Source organism: the organism of the source record quoted next, unplaced genomic scaffold (genome assembly GCF_019419815.1).
Source record: "Pyrus x bretschneideri cultivar Hongxiangsu unplaced genomic scaffold, Pyrus_bretschneideri_v1 Contig113, whole genome shotgun sequence".
In the NCBI taxonomy this organism is placed as follows: Eukaryota; Viridiplantae; Streptophyta; class Magnoliopsida; order Rosales; family Rosaceae; genus Pyrus; species Pyrus x bretschneideri.
The window spans coordinates 193,736-205,523 of NW_025999406.1; the positions used below are offsets into that span (position 1 = coordinate 193,736).

An 11,788-nucleotide genomic window follows, 5' to 3' on the forward strand; every position below is an offset into this window, starting at 1 on the left:
GTCTTTTGAGTGGAAAAGAACTTTTCCAAAAACTTCTTAGCCACGGCATCCCATGTGGTGAGTGAACCAGGTACTAGAGTCATCAACCAACCCTTGGCCCTATCTTTCAAGGTGTAAGGGAACACTCTCATCCTCAGATTTGCTTCACTTACTCCCTGTAAAGGTAAACCACTCACAACATTGTAAAATTCTTTAATATGAGCTAAATGATCTTCATTAGGTAAGCCATAAAAAGAAGGAAACATATGGAAATGTGAAGATTTAAGATCATAGTTTCTAGCTTCTGTGGGCAGCAAGATGCATGAAGGTGAATTTGGTATGATTGGTTGAGCAAAATCCTCCAAAGCTCGAAGATCATCTTGGTTGCCCACCATCTCTTCTTCTCTTTCCCAATTAAAGTGCTCAGATCCTTCACTTGTTGGACTAGACGGTTTCCCTTCCTCTTCTTCACGGACAATGGAGGAACTTGTTGGCACAAAGCTTTCCAAAGTGTTGTCCTTTAACCGTTCAATTCTTTGGCCTAATTCAACAAGTCTATTTGACATATACTACCTGAAACAAGATAAAACAAGTTTGAATAAAAATCAGAAATCTACTTAAAATGAAAAGAACAAGGTTTAATATCAAAACAAGCAATTATAAGGGACTGAAATCAGTCCCCGGCAACGGCGCCATTTTGATTGTTGTTTTCCTTCTTCATGCTTGAATATGTTTAGTATAATGGCACAAGTAAGGGTGTCGAATCCACAGGGACTAATTGGACCTATATAATCACTTGTTTTGCAAGAACTCTTTACTAGAGAAATAAAACTAATCAATGTAGGCAGATTTGTTGTTGTAACTTGAAAGCATAAGGAAATGAAGTAAACACAAAATGAATGAATCAACAGCTAATAAAATGAGATAGTACCAATGGAGATGAAGCTAGGGATTCGATTTTACCATTGCTAACCCAAGGCCATGCTTGTTGAATCAGATTATACTCATCCATCTACCTATTTCTTGAGTTTGTTTCACTTAGATATGATCAACCATATGATGTGTGGATTTGATCAAATGTCTCTAATCATGAGCCTAATTGTGATGTGCAACTTTGGTTCCTAATCAAGAATATATAGTGCACAAGAAACTTTCACAAAACCAAAGGGAACACTCGGCAGGATGTTTGCAAAACATTCCCTTCATTCATTCACATATCCACCAAGATTATGCATGATGTGTGCTTTAATCTTGGCTAAACAACCTGTGGTTAATTCAAATGATGATCAAGCATTAAAATCAACACACAAAGTCACAATTAAATCAGAGAATGAAACAAGAAATAGATGGATCAACTGAGCATTCTGAAATAACTACATGGCAATCTTGCAAGGCTACATCGAATCCCTAGAAAGAAATTAGTTACACTTCATGTTTACAGAATGTTTGATATAAAAATATACAACATGAATGAACATAGAATTAAGGAGAAAGAACCCTTGAAGCAAAACTGATGTTGAAATCCCTTAAGAGTTGCCTTCGGTGTTGGTGCTCCAAGTGTGTTGTAAATGAAGGTGGAGCGGCTAAGGTTGAATGGTTTCTGCGAATGGGAGAGTGTATGGAATGGAATGAAACCGAGAAGAGATTGTGTAGAAATGGAATGGGAGCTTGCGGCAAAGGGGAAGATTGGATGTGTTTGTGGTGTCTTGTGTATGAAAATGAGATGAGATTTTTGTGTATGAATGCATGGGTTTTTATAGGGGGAATGGGAGAATATGTGGGTGATTGTTTAAGAGTGAATGTGGTTGTTATGATTGAGAGTGCATGTGGATGAAATAATGATGGAAAAAGAGCTAGGTTGTTGGTGTGTGAATGCATGTGTTGAATTGGTGGTGCAATGATGAAAGAGTAAGTGCATGTGTGTGTGAATGGTGGTGCAATGATGAAAGAATAAGTGCATGTGTGTGTGAATGGTGGTAGCTAGGGTGAATTATGATGAATGCATGTGGAATAAAGATGGAGAAGGTGGTGTAATGATGAAGGAGTAAGTGCATGTGTGTGTGAATGGTGGTGCAATGATGAAAGAGTAAGTGCATGTGTGTGTGAATGGTGTTTCTTGATGGTTTTGGGGTTGTGATGTATGTGAATGCATGTGGCTAAGGGTTGTTGATTGGGCTAGAGGTTTTGCATGGCTCAAAGGATTGTTTGATTGGGCTAGGCCCTTTGTTTTATGTCCAAAGTGCATACAAAGCTTTCAAATTCGTCCAACACTTTGGCTCCAAGCATATGCTATCCATTCCAAGCCCAATTTTGCTCCAAAATGCTCCAAAATGCATCTTTTTGCTTCCTTAGCCATATGAACCTAAAAACACACGAAAATGGCTTAAACTACTAAAACAATTATGAATTAACAACATAGATGCACGAAAACAAGCTAAGTAAGTCGCCTAAATATGCTCCTATCAAGCTGCTCCATGCATCTTTCTCCAAAGTTTTGGTATTCATGATTTTCCTAGAAACTTGTAACTAGTTTAGTTGGTTTAACTAGTGGCCCATATTAGTGGCTTGTAGCTATTGTTTTTCTTTAGCTGTTAGTCTTGCTTGGCCTCTCTATAAAGAGCCCTCACTTGTAATTGTTATATACGAATGAATACACAAACAACCATTTTGAACTAGAAACATGGTAATCAAAGCAGGAACCATAATTGGCCTGCCTCTGATTGATTCTTTGCAGTAATCTTTCCTTTTGTTCATCCTTCAAAAAATGGTAGAAGGCAACCCTTTGGTTTCAGAGGCTATGAGTTCCTTTACATCAACTTCCAGCATCATTCATGGAGAGATCAATCCTAATCAAAGGCTGTGCTCCGTTTTGTTGAATGAATTCAACTATCTACCTTGGTCTCGAGTTGTCAGGCTTGCCCTAGGAAGAAGATCTAAGTTAGGGTACATCAATGGCAACATTAAACCTCTTGAAACTACCTCTACGTCTTACGATCCATGGTTGTGTAATGACCAACTGGTTATGTTATAGATGCTTAACTCCATGGAGCCCAAGTTGTCTGAGCATTTCAGTTACTCGAAATCCTCGTTTCAACACCTTGGAAGCTTGAAGAACATGTGGAACGAACTAGATTTGTACCGCCCACACATCACTAATTCCACTGTGCTTTTGAAGAGAGCTGATGAAGACAAGGTTTTCCAAATCTTGGCTAGTTTGGGACCAGAGTATGAAGATCTCCGCAGCCACCTTTTAATGACTCCTGAGCTACCATCTTTTGCAAGTGTGTGTCAAGCTGTGCAAAGAGAAAAAACCCGCAAGAAAGTGATGAATGTCAAAATCAAGACCAACTCAGATTGGAAGAGTACTTACTGCAATGGTGGTGCTCATTTAAGGGAGAAGTGTTGGATCCTACATCCTGAATTAAGACCTAAGTTTGAAAACAGGTCACCTAGATATGTAAGAGGTTTACTCAATCACTCACAAACTCATGCTCCAAAGGCCTATCATGCAACAAGCACATCTTCTGATGGACTGGTAAATTTCACCTCCAACCCTGTTGATTTAATAAATGAGTTTGCTGCTTATATACAAAGGAAGAAGGGAAGCAATGAGAGTGAGGACCAAGCCACTGGAAATCCACTGCTTTACTTAGGAAATTTGCTGGATTCTTGGCCAATTCAGAATGTGTACCACAAAAAGACATCTCAGGTATAAGAAGTGCATTTTCCACAACTCTAAATATAGGTCTTTCACATGATGTTTGGATTATAGACTCAAGTGTCACTGACCATATGACAAACAAAGCATCCAGTTTACATGAGTATACATAGTTATATAAACCTAGCCATATATTTGTGGCAAGTGGTAAGGGGGAGCCTATTCTAGGTAAAGGGAAGATAAACTTGATGAGTGATAGGGTCGAGTCACCTGCACTTTATGTTCCTTCTTTTCCTTTCCAGCTGTTGTCCGTTGGAAAGATCACAAAAACCTTAAATTCTCTTGCCATTTTCTCTCCTCACAATGTTGTTTTTCAGGACCGAGTCACCAAGAGGAAGATTGGTGAAGGATTCAATCTAAATAGTCTATACTAGCCGTCAAGGGATGTCAACGTTACTAGAGATAGGCAACCACCTACAAGGTTACAAGAGTATGTTGCTTATACTGCAAGGCATCCTATTTCTTAAGTTGTTACCTATAAAAATTTGTCTTCATCCCATGCATCTTTCCTTGGCCTGTTGTTTAATGAAACTGAACCTAAAAATTTTCAAGAAGCTAGTGTCGATCCAGTCTGGCAGGAAGCAATGCACGAAGAACTCAAGGCCTTGAATGATAATCACACATGGAGTGTTGTCAAGCTTCCCCAAGGGAAGAAAGCTATGGAAAGTAGGTGGATTTACAAGACTAAATTTCACTCTGATGGTGCAATTGAAAGGAACAAGGCCAGACTAGTGGCCAGAGGATTCACTCAAACATATGACATTGATTACAAGGATACATTTGCTCCAGTTGCCAAGATGAACACTGTGAGAGTTACTATCTGTGGCCTTTAATCATGAATGGCCCTTCTTCCAAATGGATGTGAAGAATGCCTTTCTTCATGGTGATCTCGAAGAAGAGGTATATATGAGATTACCACCAGGACATCCTCAAGAAAATAAACCTAATATGGTCTGCAGACTTCATAAAGCCATATATAGACTCAAGCAATCTCCTCGTACATGGTGCTCCAAATTGAGCTTACTTTTGGAAGTTGCAGGATTAAAAATAAGCCATGATGATTCTTCCTTATTTGTATGAATTGGTTCAGCTGGTAAACTCATAGTACTTATATATGTTGATGATTTGATCATTATAGGAGATAATGTTGATGAACTTAATGCTCTCAAGCAATCTCTTCACCAAAAATTTGGGATCAAAGACTTGGGAGTTCTCAAATATTTTCTTGGGATTGAGATGGCTACTTTTACTAAGGGTCTATTCTTAAATCAAAGAAAATATGTGTTCTATCTTCTTGATGAGGCAAAAATAATGGACTCGAAACCTGCTCGTACTCCTCTAGTCAGCAAGCTCAAGTTGGATGTTAAAGCAGAACCCCTAACTAATCTTAGCACCTATCAAAGATTAGTTAGGAAACTCATTTATCTTACTATTACGAGACCATACATTGCTTATGCAGTGAGTCTTATTAGTCCGTTCTTGCATTCTCCTACCTCACTTCACTGGGAAATTGTCAAAAGACTTCTTAGGTACCTCAAAGGCTCAGTGGGAAAGGGCATTCTCATGAAGAAAAATGGTTTAGGTCACATTATGGGCTATACCGATGTTGATTGGGCAGGTAATGCCCTTGATCGCAAATCTACCATAGGTTTTGGCACCTTTGTTGGGGGCAACCTTGTTACATGGAAGAGCAAGAAGCAAGCTGTGATAGCTAGGTCAAGTGCCGAAGCTAAGTACCGTGCGATGGCATCCACTGCTTGTGAGCTTATTTGGTTAAAGAGTCTCCTCGTAGACCTTGGTTTTTCAAGCACTCAATCGATGTATTTGCACTGTGATAACCAAGCTACCAACACATCGCATCGAATCCGGTGTTTCACGAAAGAACAAAACACATTGAACTGGATTGGCACTACATGCGTGCCCAAGTTCAAGCCAAAGTGATCGAAACCGTCTTCACTCGAAGCCATGATTACCTAGCGGATATTTTCACAAAAACCCTATAATCTACTCAGTTTCAAAGGTTGCTTTGCAAGCTTGGATCAATCAACCCCTTTGATCTAGCTTGAGGGGGCATGTTGAAAGAAGTCGTTAGTGGTCAAGGTACAAGTTGCATATGCAACTTTATGTACTCACATGTGAGTGGCAGCTGCCACTATGCATCCTTGTGTCACTTGGTGAATGGAATAAAGTTGCGCTTGCAGCTCCGTCCCTCCTATACTGTGTTGTAGCAGCTTCATGCATCTTTCCCCATAGTTTTAGTATTCATGATTTTCCTATAAGCTTGTATCTAGTTTAGTTGGTTTAACTAGTGGCCCATTTTAGTGCCTTGTAGCTGCTTTTTGTCTTTAGCTATTAGTCTTGCTCGACCTCTCTATAAAGAGCCTTCACTTGTAATTGTTATATATGAATGAATACACAAACAACCATTTTCAACTAGAAATCAACAATTAGAAAAGAATTCATGAACTTTCTTTGATGTAAAGTGAACCAACATAGAGACTCGACTAAAGTCCCTACATTTTGTCCTCTTTATTTAATACTTCTACACATACTAACTTGATATGTGACATCCCACATCGCCCAGGGGAGTGATCCTTATATGTATATTCCCATCCTTACCTAGCACGAGGCCTTTTGGGAGCTCACTAACTTCGGGTTCCATTGGAACTCTGAAGTTAAGCGAGTAGTGCGCGAGAGCATTCCCAGGATGGGTGACCTATTGGGAAGTTCTCGTGTGAGTTCCCAGAAACAAAACCATGAGGGCATGGTCGGGACCCAAAGTGGACAATATCGTGCTGCGATAGTGCAATGGGCCCGGGAAGTGATCCGCCCCGGGCTGGGATGTGACATGATATATATATTTTTTTTTTCGAATTTTTTTTTCCAGTAATAGTAGTGGTCGTGCAATGTTAGTTCCCTTAAGTTTTCAATCTAACCCATGTAATGAGCTTTAGGTCAATGACTCCCAAACCACAAGGTCATTAAGGTTCTAGGTGTAGAACAGCTCTAAGGACTTATTAACTTGAGTTGAAAAGGCTACGAAACCAACTAACCAACCTACCCCATGCCAAGACACTATCGTTTGACGCGAGAATCAATGTTGATCAGGCAGGACTGGCATGGTTACTGAGCAAAGTCTCTGGTGGAACAATTCTTACTCTTTTTATATTTTATTTTTTATGATATGAACTCAACTTTACTTTATTAAGAACAAAAATTAAAAATTAACATAGACCAAAAGTAAGTGTTCCAATCTTACTCCACACAAACCATGTTGATGTGAATGTGCAAATTTTCATTGTATAACTCATGAATTAGTGTCTAAGCAACAGTAAATAGAAAAGACTCTACTACTCCACCGTAACACGATATTTTCCGCTTTGGACCCCAACCACGCTCTCATGGTTTTGTTTCTAGGAACTCACACAAGAACTTCCTAGCGGGTCACCCATCTTGGGTTGCTCTTGCGCGAACTCGCTTAACTTCAAAGTTCCTACGAAACCCGAAGCCAGTGAGCTCCCAAAAGGCCTCATGCTAGGTAGAGATGGAAATATACATATAAGGCTTACACAATCCACTTCCCTGGGCGATGTGGGATGTCAAAATCCACCCCATTTAGGAGCCTGACGTCCTCGTCGGCACACTTCCAGCAAAGGATTGGCTCTAATACCAAATTGTCACATCCCGGCCCAGGCCCCGACCATTTGTTGGGCCAAACTCCACCGTAACACGATATTGTCCGCTTTGGGCCCCGACCACGCCCTCACGGTTTTGTTTCTAGGAACTCACATGAGAACTTCCCAATGTTTACCCATCCTGGGATTGCTCTCGCGCGACCTCGCTTAATTTCGGAGTTTCTATGAAATCCAAAGCCAGTGAACCCCCAAAAGGCCTCGTGCTAGGTAGAGATAGAAATATACATATAAGGCTTACAGGATCCACTCCCCTAGATGATGTGGGTTGTCACATTACAACAGGCATCATCTCATATGAATGGAGCGTCTTTCTTCATAGGTCGACTGAAAGGTTGACAGCGTCCGGCAAGGTTAGAGATGAAGCGCCTAATAAAGGCTAGCCATCCTTGTAGACTTTTCAGCTTGTGTAGATTCCTTGGCTCGGCATCCTTGGAATGGCCTTAATCTTCCATTGGTCCACTTCAGCGGGTTCATCTTGAGGTTGTAGTGCCATAGTTTGTTAAACACCATTCGTAAATCCTTCAAGTGATCGGATTTCTTCTTGGTCTTGACAACTACATCGTCTACATAACATTCTACATTTTTGCGTAGCATGTTGGTGAAGATCTTCTGCATTGCATGTTGATATGTAGCCCCAACTTTCTTCAAGCCAAAGAGCATTACCTTGTAGCAGTAGATACTTTTTTGTTAGTTCCTAGTTGTATCCAGAGGAGCCATCCATGAATGATAGTGCCTCATGGTCAGTGGTTGTGTCCACCATGATTTTGATGATTGGCAAACGAAAGTCATCTTTCGAGCAAGCATCGTTGAGGTTGCGAAAATCAACAGAAACACGTATTTGTCCAGATTTCGTAAGGACAATGACGATGTTGGAGATCCATTTAGGGTATTGCACCTCTCGTATGAAGCCTACTTCGATTAGCTTGATAATCGCGACCTTCATTTGTGGAATGAGCTCAGATTGATATCGTCTTTGAGTTTGCTTTATCGGTTGCGTTCTAGGCTTAACTACAAGATGATGCACGACAATGGTTGGGTCAAGGCCGGACATTTCCTTGTAGATCCAAGCAAAGACGTCCTTGTGCTCCAATAGTAGTTAGTAATACTCCTCGATCTTGTCCGTACTTAGCAGTGCACTTACGAAGATAGGCTTCAGCTCCTCGTTTTATGTCTAAGTTGAGCTCCTTGAGATTATCAATTGTGGCTTGCCCCCCCCATCCTCAAGTTGTGGTGGTGCAGCAGTGACGTCTTCCTCGGGGGTTTCATCCTTTTTATCTTCTTGGATCGTGATGTGGAAGACATCTTGGACTTCTTTTTCAGTGTCGTCCCATTGGGCTTATTGGCATAAAGATTGGTTAATGTGGACAATGGTGCGCCTTTTTAACTTTAGTTGCCTTTTTATGTTGACTTTCCGGGTTGCTTGGAACTTCATCCTTGAAGAAGTTGAGCTTCGAACATCGTCTTTTTCTGCTGAACTGTTTCTTCTTTCGGCGTTGTCTTCCTTTTTCTAGAAGGCTTCTTAGTTTCTTCAAGTCTTTCCAAAGCCGGTCGTTGCAGAGGAAAGCTAGCCATGTTGCTTTGCTTCTTAGGTTTTGACAACTTTTCAAAAATAGAGCTTTGGGGTGTTGGTGTGTTAAGCCTCTTGAAGATAGAGGTTCGGTCTTGACCACCAATGCATCAAGTGCCGAAATTCTGGGTTTTGAACGATTCAACCTATCGAAGACTGACGTTCGAGGGGTGGGTTTATGCTCCTATTGATTTTGTTCAACGCTCACGCTAATTTGTTGAGTGCTAGCATTTTTCGCTTTGCCTGAAATCTTCACAGATGTATTTGGTGTGACGCCAAGTCCAACTTTGTTGTTGTCAACTCCATAACCATGCTCCTTCAACTTCTTTTGAGTCTCGGTGAGGTTAAGATCTTTGTCGTTGATAGTGTTTGAAACCTTCTTTCCAAGATTTGAATGGGAGGCGAAGTCGTACCCAGCCTTTGACATGAGTTTGTAGATGTTTGGGTTAAAACCTTCTTCGGTTGTCTTGGTTAGAAAAGAGCTTGGTTCCGCCCCCTTTGGCAGGGGTTTTACAAAACCTTGTGGTGGTTTTGAAATTTTAGCATCGCCTAGCTGTGTTAGAAGTAAAATCGCATTTGTCTTGAGCAGCTTTACATCGTTCTTGTGTAGCTATGTGTCAGCTTTTCTTGTTCTAGTTTCGAATAGGGATTGCCCATTCTTTCTTCTTGACATAGGGATGTATTGGAAGATAGGTGTGTTTAATCATTTTGAGGGCATCACACTCCCTTTGATTGTTGTGGGCTTAGCAGGCTCATCATCATCTTTGCTTGAAGATGGCATGGTTTCCCATTCTTGCTTCTTAGGCACGGCTTGCCACTTTTGTTTTTTAGGAGCGGCTATGCCTGTAGATTTGATCTCTTTTGGAAGAGCTTCGGGCACCATGTAGAACTTGGCGTCCACGAAGTGTTATTTAGCTTCGGTGAATGGCTTGGTGTCGCCTTGTATCACCTTTACTTCTTCTCGATAGAAATTTAAGCATTGGTGAATGATGGATAACACTACTCCATTTTCGTGGATGTAAGGCCTTCCTAAGAGCAAGTTGTAGGAAGTTCTTGCATCAATCATGTGGAATAGCGTGCTTGATTTGAGTTCGCAAACGGTCATCTCGACTTGGATCATGCCTATCGCTCTTTGTCTTCCTTGGTTAAAGCTTGGATTAGAAGGCGGTTTTGGGGTAGTTCATCAACCTTGATGCCAATTGTGGTCATTATTGCCTTTGCCATGATGTTTATGGCCGATGCACCATCCACAAACTTGCGGTTGACTTTGTGCTCCCTTACATACCCAAAGATAAAGAGAGGACAGTTGTGAGGCTTTGATCCCAACAACAAGTCTTCATCGGTGAAGTAGATTGCATCATGGGCGGCACAACACATGGCATATTAATGTCATTAAAGCTTGAAGCCTTCATCCTTGCTTCATTTGGGCAATTGGAGTGCTTCCTTGATGCTCAAGTGTGTCAGCAAGCCTTCTTTGGGTGTGAGGGTCTTTCTTTGGGCGTGAGCGTTTTCTCTTCCTCGACAGTGATAGCTTTGCCTTTTGAGGGCTCTTCTATCTTTATTTCAACCATGTGACAGGCAGTGGTAATGCATTGTTGGAAGAAGTCCTTCAAGAAGTACTCGTACAAAGAGACAGGAATGCATGGCTCTTGCTCCATAGGTTCCCCAGTATACATTGGCATAGCAGCTCTTACGTTTCTTTTAGGCTTCCTATTGTTGTAGCGGCTGTGCTTTCTCCTTTACTCCACCTTTGGCCGTGCGGTTTGTGGTCTTGGCTTCCATGTCCTTTAGTAGGTCACCAATGTTCATCCTTCTTCATCATTGGTAGGCGTATTTTGGTCACTTACCCCCAGTGATGCTTGTACGGAAGGTGTTGTGTGGCTTAAGCATGGACAAGAGTGGTCATGTGTCACTTGGAAAGTCACTAGAATAAAAGATCCAAACACAATCGTGGTAGTGTGTGTTGCGATTGTGTTTTCCAAGTTGAGTTCAATTTGCCATTGTTATGCTAGCTTCATGATGAGCTTTTTGAGGACGAAGCACTTGCCAACAGCATGACTCATGATATGATGATACTTGTAGTACATAGGATCGTTAATGTGATTCATCTCTTCTGGGCGCTTGCATTTAGGTAACTTAATTACCTTTTTTCCCAGCAAGTCGTCTAGCATTGCAGCCACGTCAGAGTCAGGAAAAGGATACGTTTTCCCTTCCAGTTCCTTCAAGGTGTTTTTGTACCTATCTTGGGTGCAAGAAGGCTCACCTTTCATCTCATTTATTTTGTTTTTGGAGGAGATTTTCATGGAAACGGTAGAGGTCTTGATGGGGGTAGTATGGACGGCAAAAGCTTCCTTGGTGAACTTTTTCCTAGTTTTTGTCTACCTTTGGGGCAAATACCTTATCCTTTTTGAAGTCGGTAATCAGCTCTATCTTCCCATGATTAGTAATACGTAGCTCCATATCATGGGATTGAGTTGCCAATTCTTCAAATGTTCTCGGTGTTATGTGATGCGAGATTTACTTGACACTCAAATTAAACCCTCGTTTGACAATTGTAGTAGAATGGATAAGTGAGGGATCGTTCTAGACCGGGGATTAGGAGGGCTTGCTAAAACCTTCTAAATTGACTTAAAAACATAAAAACTAAATTAAAATACTCTTAACAAGACTACTATGCTCAGAATGGCTTTGAAAAACTCAAATTGTCTAAAACAATCAAATTGACTCAAATAGAAGCTAGAACTTGATTTAGACGAATTTGCAATTGTTTATGACTCCGAAAGCTTAAAGATACAAAAATAAAACAAATACGAATGATTAAGACTTAAC

General features: G+C 40.9%; 2 protein-coding genes across 2 annotated transcripts; both read left to right on the forward strand.

Moving 5' to 3' along the window:
• The first annotated feature begins 3,022 nt into the window (after positions 1–3,022).
• On the forward strand, positions 3,023–4,530 carry LOC125474007. Its single transcript, XM_048577437.1, has 3 exons — positions 3,023–3,688; positions 3,940–4,039; positions 4,250–4,530. Exons 1-3 carry the CDS (start codon positions 3,023–3,025, stop codon positions 4,528–4,530), a joined length of 1,047 nt encoding a protein of 348 aa, XP_048433394.1.
• Positions 4,531–5,008: 478 nt separating this feature from the next.
• On the forward strand, positions 5,009–5,638 carry LOC125474008 (uncharacterized mitochondrial protein AtMg00810-like). The gene has a single exon (XM_048577438.1). It carries the CDS (start codon positions 5,009–5,011, stop codon positions 5,636–5,638), a length of 630 nt encoding a protein of 209 aa, XP_048433395.1.
• Positions 5,639–11,788: the final 6,150 nt, after the last annotated feature.